The sequence below is a fragment of the Microplitis demolitor genome, chromosome 7 (assembly GCF_026212275.2).
Source record: "Microplitis demolitor isolate Queensland-Clemson2020A chromosome 7, iyMicDemo2.1a, whole genome shotgun sequence".
NCBI classification, from domain to species: Eukaryota; Metazoa; Arthropoda; class Insecta; order Hymenoptera; family Braconidae; genus Microplitis; species Microplitis demolitor.
The window spans coordinates 10,685,613-10,705,770 of record NC_068551.1 but is presented as its reverse complement, the minus strand read 5'-3'; the positions used below and the strand labels follow the sequence as shown (position 1 = coordinate 10,705,770).

At 28.6% G+C, this 20,158-nt stretch overlaps 1 protein-coding gene across 1 annotated transcript in view; it reads right to left on the bottom strand.

Annotated features, from left to right (window-relative positions):
* Positions 1-2,701: 2,701 nt before the first annotated feature.
* Positions 2,702-20,158, bottom strand: part of LOC128668271 (uncharacterized) — a 32,411-nt gene continuing 14,954 nt past the window's right edge. The window contains exons 2-3 of the mRNA XM_053740876.1: positions 8,730-8,908; positions 2,702-3,260 (exon numbers count right to left, since the gene is read on the bottom strand). Of these exons, the coding sequence (XP_053596851.1) occupies positions 3,027-3,260; positions 8,730-8,900 (405 nt within the window). The 5' untranslated portion in view covers positions 8,901-8,908 and the 3' untranslated portion in view covers positions 2,702-3,026. The remainder of the gene's footprint in view (positions 3,261-8,729; positions 8,909-20,158) is intronic.

Genomic DNA, 20,158 nt, shown 5'->3' with positions numbered 1-20,158 from the left:
TGTATATATGTCAAATAATAAAAGATGTAAGGTATTATTTAATTTACAACTACATCCTAAATCACTTCCCAAAAGAGAAATAAATGAATGATTAGCAATTTTTGTAGGCTAAACCTTTTGGCAATACTTACCCGGCAGAGATAGTATAAGAATTATGGAAGGATTTAAGCTCCATTATTACCTTGCAAGCACGTAAATTTTAGTCTCTACAGTGCTAAGAATAATTTACTGACGTTATTCTAGACATTATTTGACTAGTACAGCTTTCGGAGGCTCTATAGTACTATTGCTAATTGCCCTCGATTCAATTTGATTTGTATCGAGGAATTAAATAACCGAGGACAGATATTATTCTTCTTTGAATCTAGAGGGTGGTGTTACAATAAAGAAGTGTAGTGTAAAAATCAACTGACGTTTATTGTATCGAAGTACAACTCTAACTTACGGGTTTAAGTACAGGCATGTCAAATAACATAGCTTTTTGTTTGCTGTTCAAGTTGTAAGTTGCACTGCAATGAAAATAAATGGGTGTTACTAAAGGAATGTAAAGGGTAAATAAATTCAATTTATCGTATTTTTCTTGAATTTGGACGTATACACTTTACTCCTTGGCTGTAAGACTATCATGCTTACAAATAGATACAACATCAACTTTTATGCTCTTGTTATTTCTAATACACACTAAATTGATCATTTGTCTTTTTTTTTTATTGTATATTCTATAATTAAGTACACTCCAGCGGAATCTATCAAATGTCTCTTAGTAATTTATATACTTATTTGCATATTCGAAAAAAAAATTTGTGCGAATATTAGAAAATGGTTTGACTGCCACCTAAAAATATTTGTTTATTTATCAATAATCTGCAATTGCAATTTATAATTGCTCTGGTTTATGTAAAATAAAATACAATAAAAAAAAAAAAGAAAAACAGACAATATTTGCTCATGTATTCAAATAAATTATAATATTTTATCTTACTGTACATATATATGTTTTCCAATTAGTTAATTAAAATATTTACAATATTTCATAACTAATTTTTATTTAACTATTCTGTCACCAAAATTTCCTATCGTCTAATTTGATTTTATCGTTTTTTTTGTTGTTGAGTATTAATTTATAATGAGTCATACACACCATAAAAATATTACTAATGAATTTGAAAATTTCAATTATTTACTTTATTTATTTTTTAACAAGTCTTTTAAGAAAAGAAAATCTTTTAAGTTATTTTATACATGAAAGATTTATTTATCGGAATAGACGTGTACATCGAGCTTTTACTAGATGGAACCAACAATCCAATTGAGAATTGTATACAATGCTATTGAAAACTATCGGTTTTTATTGATCAATTATTTCTTTAAATTAAAAAATTAAACTTTTTTTAAAATAAATCTTTGCTAATTGTAAGCTCGATTACTTTTAGCTATTGTTTTATAATATCTTTTTCTATATAAATATTATTCTCGCCAACACTAATGTGTATTTCATTTATGGTTATACTTATTATTTTTTATAATAATAAATAGCATTTCTTGATGAACTTTAGAGTTAAATTTACAATTTTTCACTGTCTATAGGATACAATGATGAAATGTTAATTACAGATTTTTTTCGTGAGTCACTATTATACCTATCGATGTCATTATTATTATTATTATTATTATTATTATTATTATTATTATTATTATTATTATTATTATTATTATTATTATTATTATTATTATTATCATTATTATTATTATTATTATTATTATTATTATTATTATTATTATTATCATTATTATTATTATTATTATTATTATTATTATTATTATTATTATTATTATTATTATTATTATTATTATTATTATTATTATTATTATTATTATTATTATTATTATTATTATTATTATTATTATTATTATCATCATCATCAACATTTTACTAGTATTATTAATGTAATAGTTAAATATTAATCCTTTTATCATATCTTTTTACTTGCAAATTGACTTTATTCTTCAGTTTCTTAATTTAATAAGGACTTTTTTTTATCGAGTATTATGAAGTTGACATATCATTACTTGATTATAATCATTATTATCAATCATTTGTAAAAATTTTTACGTTCATATGAATAATATTATTATTCATAAATATAGTTTTATAAGTTATTATGAATAATTTAAAATTGTTCATTAACAGACATGTTTAATAAATAAATTTTTTTTTTTTTAATTTTATGAAGAAAAAGACTCACGAAGATTAATTTTAAAATTTGGCAACGAAGAAATATTTATGAAAGTGTGGAATTAGCTAAATAGAAACTTATGTATCAAAATAAGTTTATAAAAATATATCAAGAAATCATAAATATATATTCTAACAGTTGTTTACTGTATTTTTTTTTATATTCTTCACAACTGTAACATTATACGTTGCTTTTAATTTAAATATTCATTTACTATATACATATTATAAATTTATTTGACCAAATAAATGTACAACAATATATTTTTTCAATCTAACCTTCGGCATCTATGGAAACGAGAGCTATTTATATCAACTTATGAAACATTATATTTAAATATTCGATTATAATTATTCAAGATAATATTTACTATTCATTGGTTCTTATGAATAATACTTGTATTATTTAATAATTTTCACTACACAATTATAATTGATTCTATAATATAAATGCAGTCGCTCAAGTATAAATTATTTATACAATTATTTACACTAGTGATAATAAACAAGTCGTTCATTTATATGTTTCACCAATCTCAAATAGTAAACAATTTTTAGTTAAGTGAAATTATTTTATTGTTTACAATTTAAGTTTAATAAAACTAATCAACATAGTTAAATATTGAAAGATCATCTCCTTTCGACTTTATAGCTATAATTGTATCATTTCCTTTAAAATCGATTTGCTTCTCGCGTAATTGAATGAAACGGTTGAATAAAATTAAGTGCGTTGAATTCCCAAAGCCAAGAGTAGCAAGACTTGTGGTTACATGAACAAAGTGGTGTTGAATTAACGTTTTTGAGAATAGAGTGTGATGAATACCAGACAAAGGAACAATGTTGTAATATTACTAGTGGAAATGCAGTCACAATTAAAACTAGATGTACGTGTGACGCTTACTAACACAGATGCGTCAGCGACGCCAGCAGGTGAACGAACAATCAGCGTCCACTCGCCTGAATGTGACAATTGGACGGCGTCAATTTGTAATGTTGTTTTGAAACATGCTTCTATTTCACCATTCTGCAATCAAATCAGGAAAAAAAAAAATAAAAAAGATAGTTAACGAATAAAAAAAAAAAAATTAATAAACAATAATCAATGGTTGAGATTAAGAATACACGGAAGGAACATTCCACTAAAATTTACGATGTTAACATCATAATCGTGAACTATACTTTCATTAGCATCAATTTTTGAAGGTCTTATTCTTAAATTTACTATGTAAGTTATATTTTTTATTATTAAACATCGAAATTTTAACAAAGACTTTTCGGCTTAAAAATTATTTCAAAAATTACAATAATAACATCGTAAAAAGAATAAAATGAATATCACAGTCAAAAAACTATTTATTTTTCTATTTACTTTTAAATAAAATAAATATTACAGTGCTGACTCTGTTATAATACGATGTAAGTTATAAAAATTACGATGTTACATCGTAATTTTTAAATAGTAACTGTGTTCACCGTAAAAAGCGTTCTCGTGACTTATGATTGTGTAACAGGGTAAATTACATTTCCATGACTATTTATTTAATTTAAATTTGAATTTGTCCACGGTCGATGACGGTTCCTAAATACTATTTGGTCTGTTAAATTAAGTGATTCGACGTATCACCGGGTGTCACTAATCAGTGAGACCCGAACATCTGTCCTTCTCCGTGGCTAATTAATTAGTGGGGATGAGTTTTCCGAAAATTATTGTTGAGTAAATTAAGTAACGGATTATTTTGTCAGTAGTAAATTGAGTATAAAAAGATTTTGAAGTATGTGTTAATGAAAATTATCAGTAAAAGTTGAGTAAAATTGAATATATGAATTTCGGATGCACATGTTAATGAGATTTATCAGTGAGGGAAATGAATTAATTAATACTTCAATAAATTAACAAAAATTAATTAATTAATTAAAACAAGGGAATTAAATATGATTAGTGAATTTTAATTACTGTGGAAAGTTTTACTATTATTGAAATTTGTATACTGGGAAAATCAAGTTCTAGTATTGAGTAAAAGAAAGTGATGTCATTGTTAATACGAAATAAAATAGAGTAAAGTAGAGTCATGTAATTTTAAGTGAAGTTAACTGTGTCTGTGATAAGTCTGGTGGACATATTAGTTTAAAAGAAGTATACATCCAGGGGACGGTTTTATAATAAATTGTTGGTTAACGTCCAAGGGACGATTTGTTAATTGAGTATTAAAGTTAATGTCCAGGGGACAGAATAGTAAGGTTTAACGTTCAATGGACGACTTTTTAACGTGTGTGTGAGTGTGTAACGTCCGAAAAGACGCTTAATCTAGAGAGTGTGTGTATGTGGTAACGTCCAGGAGACGATGGAAAAATTAGTTTGTCATAAGTAACGTCGAGGGGATGCAATTAGTTTGTCATAAGAAAACGTTCAGGGAACGCATTAGTTTGTCATAAAGATTTAGTTTGGGTAAATAAAATTATAACAAGGTGCTTGATTAATTAAAAATTAATTTAAAACTTTTATCTACATTATTTCAGCCTACTTCATTATTCCTCTCCTCTCTCACAAAATATTACAAACGACCCTGAGTAATTAAATGAATTAATTTATTTAAAACAAAATTCTACAACATCCGGTTCTGGAAGGCCGAGTCCATCTTCCAGTGGCGCCCTAATATTCGACTATAATACTGGGTGCGACCAGACTTGGCAAGGTTAATCCCTCTGTCATAATTGTTTATTTATGTTGTTTACATGGACCTTAAAAACTTCCTACATTTGTTGGTTTTTCTGTGGCCAAGTGGTCCAAGGCATCGGTCAGTTTGCTTTCGAAAAGTCTCGTGTTCGAATCCAACAACCGAGTGATTATTTTATGCTTTTATTTAAAATTTCTATTACTTAAAATTTTACAATGTTCACATTGTAATTTATGCTAAAGAGCTTAAAACTTTGTGATGTTTGTCTGAAGTACTATTTTTTGAATAAAATTTCTGATGCTACATCGTAAAATTATGATTTTAAAGGTATGGTCCACCACTACGATAATCAATAGGATAAATTACGATGTTAGTATCGTAAATTTAACTGTAATTATTTTTTCGTGTAGAGATTATGATTTTTATATACTATATATTATTTTAAATAGGGCTGCACTCAAGATCGAGATTATATTGATTTTGTCTTGATTGCGTCTCGACTTGTCAAGACGAGACCAAGACGATACTATAGATCGCAATATCGAGACCAACACCAAGACCATCGAAAATCTTGCAATGTCTTGACAAGAACAAATACAGTGTAATAAATATATGTGAAATAGTTTTATCAAGATTTTGTGTTTACATATAACGGTAATTCGACAATTAATTTGGGTCTATTGACTTTCCTGAAATACTTTTATTTAAAGTAGAGATAAAACAAATTTAATAGGATTGCTTATATTTCCATGAATATAAACTGTCTGATTGGGAAATATGAAATATCAAATAGATATTTAAGTTTTGATTTCTGAATTTTTCGCATTAAATAAATCATATTTTTGATCTTATAATATACTAGTGGTGCCCTAGTGTTGAGCAAGATTCTAAAATTATCTTAAATAATAAGACCCCTAGCTGCTAGCGCCTTTTTTGCGTATGTGTCTTTCGCAAGATCGTGTATCAAAAAAACATGTCATGATTTGTATATGTCGTTGCTCCTGGTATCGTATGCAAGAATATTAAAGATATCTTGGACACGTGAAATGAAACAGTATCTGACGCATTTCTTGCACCAATAACGTACCGTAGGTACTTTCTCATGGCTTGCTCAAGATCTGCTCAAGGCCCAAGGTCGATTTTGAGCCTTGAGCTGATCTTGAGGAAGCCGTGCGCAACTATTTTTAACTGTAGTCTTCCTCCAGAATTGCACTAGGCTTGCAATGTAAATCTAGTCACAAGTATCTGGCAGATACTATCTGCAGCAAGACACATACGTAGAAATAGACAAATCCTGTGGGAGCAACAGGATTTTCATGTTGCAGGCACAAGATAAATCCTGTGGGGGCAATAGGACAAATCTTGTGGGGGCAACAAGATAAAATCCTGTTGCAGCAAAAGGATTTTTCCTGTGGAATAAATAGGATAAGGAACAAGTTTCACGTACTATTTTTTTTGTCCGTATAATGAAATTTCAAAATTGGAAAAAAATTCAAAGTTTGGAAAAAAATAAAAATTCTTTTTCGAAGTTAATTTTTTTTTTTAAATTGAAATTTTTTTCAAATATTGAAGTTTCATTATACGGACAAAAAAATTAGTACATGTTACCTGTTCCTTATCCTATTTATTCCACGGGAAAAATCCTGTTGCTGTAACATGAAATCCTGTTGCTCTCACAGGACTGCGTCCTGTTGTAGCACCTATTTTTTTCCGTGTATCGATCTTGAAAGCAGACTTGCTCAAGAATTGAAGATTTTTATATGAGTGAAAAAAAAGATTTTTTATGAATATGAGTTATTTAATTTATTACTTATAAACTATGTTTAATATGTTATAACTTGTAAAAAATATAGTTAGAAAATATAAAAAAAAAAAAAATAATCTGTATTCAGAAAAAGATTTAGATAAATAAATTACAATCATTAGTCAAATTTATGGTATGAGATTGAATGAATTGTTTATTTTATATTTTTAAATTTTTAATTTTTTTTGAAAGAAATGTTCATAGAAATTTTTAATGGTGAGTATATGATAATCACGTAAGGTAAGATCATATGTTTATGATATTATTGTTTACAATCAATTAACATTATTAATTTTATTACATGGAATTAAAATAGTATTTTAATAATAATATGGAAACTTGTTTATTTTAAAAAACTGTTGTAAAAACATTTTCTAGCTCTTTGAGCTCGAAAATACTTTTGTATGCCGTTGTTTTCGAGAAAAATCATTTTTAGCATTTCTTTCTCTTACGATATCTCACGAACAAATTAACTGATTTTGATGACTAAGGCAGCAATCGACGTATTTTATTGAGTTCTAAAGCTGATCAGATTTTGAAATTGTTCAATTTAGTTGTTTTAAAGATATTTGCAAATAACTGTTTTTTACCATTTCTTTCTCCTGCGATATCTTTTGGAAAAATAACCGGATTTTGATGTTTGAGGTGGCAATCGACGCGTTTTAATAAATTCTAAATCTGATTAGATTTTGGAATTGTTTGGTTGAGTTGTTTCAAAGATTTTCGCAAAAAAACTGTTTTTTACCATTCCTTTCTCCCACGATAACTCTCGAACGAATTATTCGATTGAGATGGCTAAGGCGGCAATCGACCCGTTTTATTGAGTTCTAGAGCTGATTAGATTTTGAAGTCGATCGTATAAGGCGTTTCTGAGAAATCAGTAAAAAACTAAAAAAAAAAAATTTTTTTTCGTAATTGGCCAATATCTTTGAGTTTACTTGATCAAATGATCTGCAATTTTCAGAAAAGTTGATGGCCAAAAAGGTCTTTCGATTGCCGCCTTAACCATCCAAATCGGTTTATTAGTTAAAAAGTTATAAAGAGTTTACATACATACACACACACATACATACAGACACTCAGACATCATTCTGAAAATAGTCAGAATAGCTTTCTAGGACCTCAAAACGTCGACATCTGGTGAAATTTCGATTTTTGAAAATCGGGGTCAACACAATAACTTCCCGAATGTTTCGAAAATCGTCGATTTTCTTAGCGGAAAGTTAAAAAATGTCCTAATTATAATATACAAACCAATGAAACATAATCATGCTAACTATTTCAAATTAATTGAAAAAAAATTCAACGTAATTCAAGACCAAGACAAAACGATATAATGAATTGACTGATTTTCGAGATCAATACGAAACCTACATTTTGAATTCGAGATCAAGACGAGAAGGAAAGTGTCAAGATCGAGACAAGATTGTTCCAATCTTGTCTTGTCTCGGCTCGAGTGCAGCCCTAATTTTAAATAAACAACAGTATCAAGTATTTAGCCAAGGTGAGCACGTCGTTCTATCATTCATATATCTCACCCGATGGTCTGAGACACGCCACAGCGATAAATACTACCTAAAGGACTATATGCGAAGGACGAGTAAGGGAGGAGACAGGCATAAAATAAAATAAATGCATCGGACGAGATTTTCGTTTCATCACGTACGAGAATTTCACTAATGGTGGTGAAAAAGTTTTTTTTTATTTTTTTATTTAAAGTACTGGCTAACTCCAAATTGAATTTTCGAATGAAATTTTTATGCTTGAATTTAACATGAAATCAGAACTATTATTAAAACAACGTTATTGAATTTTTAAATGCTTTCCTTCAATGTAATTATATTATGATGTCCGCTAAGTAATTAAGACTTCAAAAGAGAATTATTGAAAATTAACGAAAGTCAAAATAAAGTTTAAGAGGCTTAAGAGATCTTAAGGGTTTTGTAATGTTGAATATCGTTGGCCTGCAGGCAACGCAACAACGTGGATGGAGAGACATTGAAGGATAATTTACCTCGACTTCTAAGACTCGAACATCATCTCGGGTGTTGCCCCCGGGTACATAGACACTCTCGGAAGACAGCCAGAGGAGCTTCGTATAAGACGGTTCTGCACAAAATTCGACAGCGACTTCTAAAGCGTCGCCTTCCTTTGCAGACATCGACTGCATCGTTGGATTTACCATTGGTCGACCTGAAATTTAAATTTAAATATTTCTATTTACATACATATCTATATCTATATATTGATATATTTATATTAATCCGTGTATCGATATTGCTTTTCGTATGTTACAATCAATCCGGTTACTCTTATCCCATAGCCTCAACTAAATCCACCGCATGTATCGAATCTCGTAAATAGAATTGAGATGTGTCGTATTTGCGTTTCATAAGTAATCGAATAAAATCGGTCGATCGACGACGAAAGTCCGTATAGTAAAGCAACTACATTTTCCACATTAAATTGAAACTTGTGAGTGTACACGGAGAAAAAATTATAGTAACTGTTCCTAGTACGTTTATGAAATATCATCCCATACCGTTATGGTAATGATTACTTGGGATTATGGGATATAGACCCATACTTTCTGGGAAGGTTTCCATAAATATGGTAACAATTCCTATCATTATGGTAACAGTTCCCATATCGCATGTGAAGAATCTTGGTAATGATTACCATACTCATAGGAATAGTTACCATAAGCAAATAGGAATTAATCCTATAACCACATTGTAACGGTTCCTAAGCGTATATGGTAATGGTTACCATAATATTATGGTAATCATTCCCATAATGTATTGGAAGTATTACCATAATATTATGGTAATGGTTACCATAATATTTAGAAATTATAATAATTTTTTTTTTGTAATAAGTGTTTTTTCTGTATATTTAATCTTTTTGTGAAACTATATTACAATAAAATATTATTTTTGGTCAGATAAAAATTAATTTGTAAATAATAACAATAATAAATAACTTCATAATAATTTACACTGCGAAATTCTATAGAAAAAAAAATTATTATAATTTCTCAATATTATGGTAACCATTACCATAATATTATGGTAACCATTCCCATAAAATTATAGAAACCATTACCATAATATTATGGTAACCCTTCCCATAATATTATGGTAACCATTCCCATAATATTATGGTAACCATTCCCATAATATTATGGTAACCATTCCCATAATATTATGGTAACGATTACCATAATATTATAGTAACCAGTACCATAGGTACATAGTAACGATTACCATAATTCCATAGGAACTATTCCGATATCATATGGGAATTATACCCATAATTATAGGAATGGTTACCATAATATATATGGGTGCCGTTCCTATAATCAACATTTCAAAAAAACCGGTTACCATGCAGTATGGGAACCATTCCCATAATATATTGTAACTGTTACTATAATTTTCTCTCCGTGTATAAACAAAATATATACCGACAAAAAAGTTTAAAAAGTCGTGTTTTTAAAGATAAGTGTAGAATTTTATTTACGTGGCAATTAGTTGTAAAAGAGTTTGGATGATATGATTCAAAGTATTTTAGTATGCACTTTGGTTAATTGAACTGTAGGATATAGTAACTTCTCTTTTTAACTAATTTGCGAATATACTCTTAATCTGCATGGATTTCTCGCTTCGCAAAATCAGCTTTCTGACCTCGACCGATTCATTTGCACTCTCTTCTCAAAGTAAAGTGTATGTATAGTAGAGAACACATACAATTTGAGGGAAAGTAATTCATGAATATTCCTGCGTAAAATTACACTTGAATATATCTTGAATACCGTTTCGAGAATATGGTAAAAGAGAAACATATATGTGAGCAAATTTATAAAAGCATTTATTAAGATTATTATTCAACTAAATTTCATCAAGCAATGTAACTAATTTTCTGGTATATTAAATTTACTAACAAACATTTTTAATTAATATCATATTTCAAAATTACAGATATTTAAATTATTCTATTGATTATTTTTCATACCAATTATTTATATTTAATACTTTTATTCATCCACGTCTAGTTACACACCATCAATTTATGCGTGAAATCATCAAAGGAAATGAAATCAAAAGCCGTTATTTCCAGATGCATGAACACTGGGAATGTTCATGATCAATTGAACTTTGATTTTAATGACCGCTTAAACATCATACGTTATGAAAAAATATTATTTTAATTTTTTAACTTCTCGCTATGCAAATTAAAAATTTTCAACAAAAAGGAAGTTATTGGTTTCGGTTTAATTTTCGATAATCGAGTTTTCATCAGATCTCGACGTTGTGAGGTTCTAGAAAGCTATCCTGACCATTTTTAGTTGGACATCCGTGCACGCGCTCGTGTGTATACACGAATAGAAATTTTATATTGACTCAAAAAATATTTTCTTGAGCCAAGAATTCATTTCTGGAGAAAACCAATTGTCTTGCTTCAAGAAATGAGTGTTTTGATTTAGATTTTTTTGGCTTTAAAAATTTTGTATCTTTGATGGATAACTCTCGTGTCTTGACCCGAAACTATATTGTCTTCAATCGATACTATCGGATTTTTCAAGCAAGACCACTTGTCTTCAACTAAAAATTTTGTATTTTTATTTTAAGAACTTTAAATTTTTTGTTCAAGTAATTAATTCCTTGATGGAAAATGTTTTTAAAGTAATGAAAAAAAAAAATTTGTTTTAAAATAAATTTCTACTTTAACATATCTGAAGTAAATGAATGCAGTCTTGAAAAATCACTTTGAAATTTTTTATTTTTAAAATAAAAAAAAGTTTTTTTTCAAGCTGAGTAAATTGATATCTTGATTTAAAAATCGCGCCATTCTCGAAAGAAGTCAGTATGTCTTAAACCTACATTTTGCCTATCTTAATCCAAGAGCAAGAAATTCTTAAGCGAAATATGTCAGAATTTTGTTTCAAAACAAAAAAGGCTTTATCGAAGAATAAAATTCTCAAACGAAGAATTTGTTTTCACTATCCGAGAATTTCAATTTTTTGGTTCAAAGACTTATTTCTTGAATTAAAAAAATTAAAAATTTGTAAACAAGAACGACATTTTGAAAAAAAATTTTTTCTTGAATCAAGATAGATTTTCTATCAGTGTATATAAGCTTAAGCAGTGATTAAAAACTGATTTTTACGAAAAATCATGAAAATTTAAAAAATACATAATTTCAAAACTATTCAAACGAGTCAGCTCATTTCTGAACTTAATCTAGGTAATCGCCGATAGAAAAGTGTGAAAAATTTCAATAAGATCCGATAATAAAAGGAATACTTTAAAAATATAAAGTAGCTGTGAAATTTACAGGTTATTTTGTGCACAACAATATACGACTGACGAAACTGGATTATAACGGGACATTCAACATAAGTTATGTTGAATAAAAACCATATTTTCATCATTTTTTGATTCCATAAAAATTTTCAAGGCTATCAAAATATAGAAGAAATGGTTGAAAAAGTTTAAGGTCATTTATTACAGCTTATTATACAAGCTTTCAGATACGTATTACAGAAATTGTCTATGAGTATTAGTTTTAAAATTATATGAACTTGAAAGTGAATAAAAACTGATTTTTTCGAAAAAACGTGGAAATTTCAAACAGCCACAACTTCTAAACTATTTGACCGATTTAGTCCACCTTCAAACTTATCCGAGATAATCGCCCATATAATAAGTGTGAAAAATTTCATCAAGATTTGATAAGGATTGTGGCCGCAATGGTGTCCTAAAACTGCGTTACATCCCATATCTATATTAGGGTGCTTCGTTTGAAACGACTATTTTTTTTTCGAGTCCATCGACGAAATAATGTTCTAAACATGTAAAAAAAAATTCTCACCAAAGACGAGCTCTTAATTTTAATTTTAAGTACTCACTAAATGAATTTGAAATTTCCCCATTTAATTAACATGTAAATTTTGATTTTTTTTTTCAATTATCTATAGCTCCGCGGCATTGCAAGATATTAAGTCGCTATTAGGCGGAAATAACAGAGGAATCCTTCCTCTTTAAAAGTGCTTGTAGCTAATTTATGTTTTGTAACCGGCCTCACTGGTAAAAAATCTTAAAGCCAATTTTTTCTCAAATTTCATGGTTTCTTTTTAATTTACTCGCAAACCACTAACTTGAGAACAAAATTGTACAGGACTTTTTTTGTAGAGAATTTTATTTTCTACAAAAAAAGGTATTTAGTCCATTACCGTCAAGCTAGTAGTTTCCGAGATAAATCTAATTAAATGTCTCAAAAATTGAGATATCGCTGTTTTATCCACAATTTTAGTACTTTTTTATGAAATTATGGCTATAGAAACATATCATGTATCAGAGTAAAATATGAAAATACATATTACACTTTTATATGTAACTATAAAAAGTATGAAACAATAATCTTTATACTGAAAGAGGTAGTAATTGAAAAAACTTCCGATGGTCAAACGAAGACATTTGGGTTAAGATAAAAAAAGATGGAGGTAAGTGTAATAGGAGACAGTTTCGTATTACTGGACATATTTTTGATGATATATTAATCAGGGAATATTATATATTTTTTCGGCCATAATTTTATAAAAAAGTACGAAAATCGTAGATAAAACAGCGATATCTTAAATTTTGCGATTTTTAATTAGATTTAAATCGGAAACTACTAGCTCGACGGTAATGGACTAATTGACTTTTTTTGTAGAGAATAAAATTTTTTACGAAAAGAGTCCTGTACAATTTTGTTTTAAAGTTAGTGGTTTGCGAGTAAATTAAAAAAACCATGAAATTTGAGAAAAAATTGGCTTTAAGACTTTTTACCAGTGAGGCCGGTTACAAAATATAAATTAGCTACAAGCACTTTTAAAGAGGAAAGATTCCTCTGTTATTTCCGCCTAATAGCGACTTAATATCTTGCAATGCCGCGGAGCTATAGATAATTGAAAAAAAAAAAAAAAATCTGGGCGTCGGTTGACCCTGCGGGCCAGCCCCAAAACTTCCCGCTGTTTTCGACCTCAAAGAGCTCGAAAACATTAGTGTTGATATATTCTCGAGCTTTTCGAGCTCGAAAATGCTATCACATGCAATTGTTTTTTACGATCTTTTCAAGCTCTAACAAGTTACCTGTTATGCTGAAGTTTGAAAATTTAAGAATCGAAAATTATCAATGAAGCGGTTTTTAAAATTTAGTTCCTGATTATGTTCAGTAAAATAAGTGCATTGAGGCAGAAATCAATGTCAGGGATCGAAATCAAGATTTAAATAAGTTCTGACTTATGTAAAAAACAATAAAATATGAAATATCCGATAAAAATATTAAAAACTACGTTTTATCGATTTTTTGTTGATAATATGATTTAAACTAAAAACCAAGTTCGATGACATTATATGATCAAAAGAAACCATAAAAAAGATGAGTATGATATCAGGCACATTTTAGTACGTTATACTATGATTTATCCGGAAAAAATAACATAAAATGTTATTTTTTTAACTTTTCACCGCCGATATCTTTTGAACTAATCAATCGATTTTGATAGTTGACGTGGCAATCGGCGCGTTTTATTGAATTCTAGAGCTGATTAAAATTTGAAATCGATCGCGTCAGTCGTTTCGAAAATATTTAGAAAAAACCGTTTTTCACCATTTCTTTCTCCCGCGATAACTCTCGAACGAATTATCCGATTTTAATGTTTGAGGTAGCAATCGACGCGTTTTATTGAGTACTAGAGCTGATTAGATTTTGAAGTCGATCGTATAAGTCGTTTTTGAGAAATCAATAAAAAACTAAAAAAAAAATTTTTTTTTTTTTCGTAATTCGCAAATATTTTCGAGTCTATTCGATCAAATAATCTGAAATTTTCAGGAAAGTTGATGGCCAACAAGTTCTTTCGATTGCCATCTCAACGATTCAAATTGATCCATTAGTTCAAAAGTTACAAAGAGTTTACATACATACACACACACACACACACACACACACACACACACACACACACACACACACACACTCGGACATCATTCTGAAAATAGTCAGAATAGCTTCCTAGAACCTCAAAACGTCGACATCTGATGAAAACTCGATTTTCGAAAATCGGGGTGAAAACAATAACTTCCCGAAATTTTTGAAAATCGTCGATTTTCTTAGCGGGAAGTTAAAAATAGTCATTTCAAACGCAGCACCCTAATATATATATATATATATATATATATATATATATATATATATATATATATATATACATTTTTTAACGAATGGTATTTTTGAACCCTAGTTCACTAATTATAATAGGTTGTGACAAAATTCCTTGAAAAATCGACCACAAGGACAAATACAATAGTTAGATTTTAGAAAAATCTACCTAAGAATTCGAAAATTGTTAATTGCTCGGGAAAAAATGATCAGGCCTGACCATGTCTGCTTATGTCTGATCCAGCCTGATATATGAGATTAAATTTAAAATTTTAGTTATAGTTCAATATAACTAATTCAGTTACAAGTATATATAGCTAACGTAGTTATAATTATACATAACTTATATGGAGTTTTATGTAACTATTAATAAATAATTAGTAAATTAGATATAAAATATTTTTGACTAAAAATCTATCATGTATAAGGTATAACATTTTGTTGACCAAGAATCTATCACGTATAAGATTCGTATTTGTTGAAGTTCATACAAAACTAACTTTTCAAGTCAATTTCTAAGGTCAACGGGAAGCGGGTTACACTTCCGGGCGTAAGGTCCACGGTTCAAATCCTGCACACGCCCGAATTTTTATTTTTTTATTTCTATAGAAATAATTATATATGATTCTCTATAGTTATACATAATTATATATAATTATATAGGGCCATTTTTTATCTATAATTTTTTTACCCGGATAGGCATGAACAGTAGGGTGTCCGTTAGTTCTCAAATCGATTTTTATTTATCGATCGCTTCTTGAATCTTTAGTTTATGACCTAAAAAAAAATATCCAACACAAACAGGCTCTTAATTTTTACATTAAACCGTGCCGAAATCATTTTATATTTCCCATTTATATAATAGAAGACCAAAAACAATATTTGATACAAGTTGTAAGTGAGTACAAAACAAGATATCCTAATGCGACTAAAGCTTGCTTAACAAAAAAAATATAAAGAAAGCAAAAATGATAATAAATCTGCTTATAATATTATAGACAAAAAAATTTTCACATATTTATTTCACTACTTTCCATTAATCCATTTTAAAGTTCGTCTATATGAGGCAAGGTATGTTATTTTTTTATTTCTCATCAAACAATGATTTTCGTCCCTTCATTTTCTGTTTAGGCCATGAAATCTACCTAAATTATCATCAATACTCTAGTGATAATAATAATCTTTTATTTCAACGATTTTATAGCCAAAAAAGGTAAAAATGAAAATAGAATTTAAAATATTATAGAATTGATAACCAACACAAGTTCAACGTTAAATAACTTTTGAAGGAGTTATTTTTTCGAAAATTCAGAAGAAAACTCTTTTGTAGAGCGTTCAGTTTTCTAACAGATTATGCTTCGTTAAAATTTTTAATCTTATTTGTTTCTGAGAAAAAAAATTAAAAGTCAAAAGTCTAAAAATCCCATTTTATTTAAATGGGAAATATAAAATGATTTCGGCATGGTTTAATGTGAAAATTAAAAGCCTGTTTGTGTTGGATATTTTTTTTTAGGTCATAAACTAAAGATTCAGGGGGCGATCGGTAAATAAAAATCGATTTGGGAAATAACGGACACCCTAATGAACAGACATGAACACACATGATTAGGCCTAAACATGCCTGGCTAGGCCTGGTCAAGCATGGTCATTTTTCAAATCTATTCAGGCCTAAAGACTCATGTCTGATCAGGTCTGATCATTTTTTTTCGGGTGTCTGCTAACTTTTGAATCATTTTTACTATCACAAAATGGTTCAATGTTAAATAATAATTGTTGACACTTTTGATAACCCAAAAATAATTCATGGTAAGAAAATAAAATGTAGAAGTTAACGTTTTTTTTGTGTCACCATAAACATTTAAAAAGTGTTGGAGTTACTTCTCATATTACTCGAATTTTGTGTTGAAAAATAACATAAATATTGTGTAGGCCGTTTCTAACACACAGATTGTGTTGATTTTTTACTGCCCATCAACGATATTATCTCGCCAATATTTGAATAAAAAATTGCTACTCACATACATTCTTATTTCGCTCATTCTTTGCTACAACAAGTTTTTTTTCGTATTTTGTAATTTTCTCAGTCTATTCATCCCAATGATCTAAAATTTTCAAGGAAGCTCTGGCGGCCAATAAACTCTCTCGATAGTCACAAGAACTACCTAAATCGGTTAATTCATTAAATAGTAATAAAAAATTTACACACATACATACATACATACATATATACATACATACAGACATTCAGACATCATTCTGAAAACAGTCAGAATAGCTTCCTAGGACCTCAAAACGTCGGCACCTACTGGAATTTCGATTTTCGAAAATCGTCAATTTTCTTAGTGGAAAGTTAAAAAAGTTTTCTATTGTTCAATCGTCAAAAATTTAAAGTTAAGAAAATAGAGTGACTTTGAAAGAGAAGTTATTAAATAAAAAAATATTATATTGCACACCAAGGGATGAAAAAAGACGATTTCATATAAGAACTTTATAGGCATCATTACTCAAAGTCTAAAATCGTATATTATCTCGTGTTATCAACTATATATCTGCCATATTATCTGCACTGAAACTAAAAGTTTGAATTTCCGGAGCTAGTCGAAACAAGCTCATTGCAGACTAATATCATAGAAACATAGTTATTACACACCACATAAGAGAAAAGTACAACTTTCGTTTCCCTCAGCAGATCAGTAAATGAAACGTGCGATGCAAGTTTGACGAACAATTTTCTTTCGAATTTTTCAAACTATGAAATTAATTAAATACAGTCAACTACTCGTTATAAACCTACCTGTAATAAACCTCTTCCCCTCAATCGGCAGTTACTGAGTCCAAATAGCACCCCCCCCCCTGATTTAACCCCTCTTTTGAGTTTCATACTACACGGAAAGACAATTTCACTAAAATTTACAATGTTAACATCGTAATCGTGGACGATACTTTTATTAGCATCATTTTTCAAATGTCTCATTTAAAAATTTACTATGCAGGTTATATTTTTTACTATTCAACATCGTAATTTGAAGGGGACCCGGTAGTCTAGAGGCTGAAAATTTCATGATTTAAAAAAAATTTTTTTTTTATATGTTAATAAATATCAAAACTTTTGAAATTTTTAGGGATTATTTTATTGTTATTAATATATACAAAAATGCTTATAGCTAAGAAAAAAAATTATTTTTATTATTTAAAAGATGGCGTTGAAGCCAGCTCCTTTAAAAAAAGGACCTGGGCGGCGTAGAACATTTCAGCTCTTCTATGGATCTGAAACAAAAAAATTTAATAGATTTTTAATCAGTATAAAAATATACCTATTGCTGGTACTGGAATAAAAAAAAAATCTTTTTTTGAAGAAGTGGCACTTTGTTGAAATTTTTAGTCCAAAAATTGCCTTTTTTTTCGTAACATTTTGCATGTTAAAAAATAGAAATATTCAATGCAAAAATTTTATTCTAGCACCAGCTATAGCTGTTCGTGTATTAAATAACATATTTAAATTTGAAAGCAATCGACCGGATAGTTTTTTTTTTCAACTACGCCAGGCAGAAAGAAGTAGTTTCGAGATAAACGCGTTTAAAGTTTTAGTTAAAGAAATTATGAAGAAAACTAGATTTGAACTTATACTTACGATTAATCAGCTATTCCAGCACCATATTTTTTTCTTCTGCACTTCTTTGGTTTTTCTTGTTTTTCATTATATGTTGACTTATTTATCATTATTATAACTTAGGTATAGAAACCAAAGCAGATGTTTTCCGCCGCTCAATAGAATAAAAATTACTTACTCGGCCAGCCTGCTAAATAGGTTTTAGAACATGAAATACTGGGAATGTCATCACCATATTTTCACAGTATATTTTCAAAATACTATACTTTCGAAATATGCAAAAAAAAAATCGATTTTTCAAAATTTCTAGACTACCGGGTCCCCTTAACAAAGACTTCAAGGATTAAAAATTATTTCAAAAATTACAATGTTAACATCGTAAAAAGAATAAAATAATAATTACAATTGAAAAACTATATTTATTCGTATATTTAATATTTGTTTTTACTTTTTAATAAAATAAATATTACAGTGCTGCCTCTGTTATAACACGATGGAATCACTCCTTCGAAAGTTATTCAGATTATTGAAGTCGTTTTGACTCAACTTCAACCTTGAATAACTTCCGAAGGAGTGAATTGAGCAAAAAATGTTAAGAGACCTTTTTTGTAGAGCATTAAATTTTCTTCAAAAATATATATCTTGACTACAAAAAATTTCAATATTTTTAGTAGCTATAAAAATCCAAAATAGAAACAAAGGATGTAAAAAACAAATCAATGTTTAAGGCACGGTTATAAGGAAACGGCTCGTTTTACGTCAATTTACTGAGAGAGATTTTTTGTAGGAAATTCAATTTCCTTCAAGAGTATATATTGCTCAAATTTTTCAGATCGATAATTTACGAGTTTTGTGTGAAAAATGAAATTTCCGTCAAAAAACTAATAGTTATAACTATACGCTTCTTAGTATCAATATTAAATACTCAAACATGCACAATAATTTTTTTTTTGGTCATCAGGAATAATATTTTCACAGTATCAAAAAAAAAAAAATAGTCGATTTTTTTGGCCCAGTCTAATATATATAGGGTGACCAAAAAAACCGACTATTTTTTTTCGAGTCTCTTATGAAAATTTGTTGGCTTACGATGTTTTAAAAAGCTTCTCCAAAAATCAGCTTGATAAAAAATTTTAAGAGGTTGCTTGCGAATTTTGAAAATATCAAAAATGATAAAAATTCGGATTTTTTACTTCTAAATTTTTTCTTTATCGTAGCAGCAATAGCTTATATTTATAAAATCATGGTCGTGCTGAAAATTTCAGCCCAAAATTTGAATATTTAAATGGCATTCATGAATTTTTAATATTAACTAATAATATGTAAGGTAAATGTCTCAATACCGGAACGATGGAGGGTATACAATTAATTTTTATCGTTTTAAAAATATTTAAATAAATTATAAACCAAAATAATTTATTACATCATATAGAATAGACATTTACCTATTTAAAGATAATCAAATTAGTTCATTTTTCTTGAATTTAATATAAAAAAAAATATTTTTTTTCTATGACACCCAAAAGACCCAATACCGGAACGCTGAAATAGCCTTGTCCTAATACGGGAATTCGGTTGTCCTAATACCGGAACAGTAAATAAAATGAGTTATTTTTTGCATTTATTCA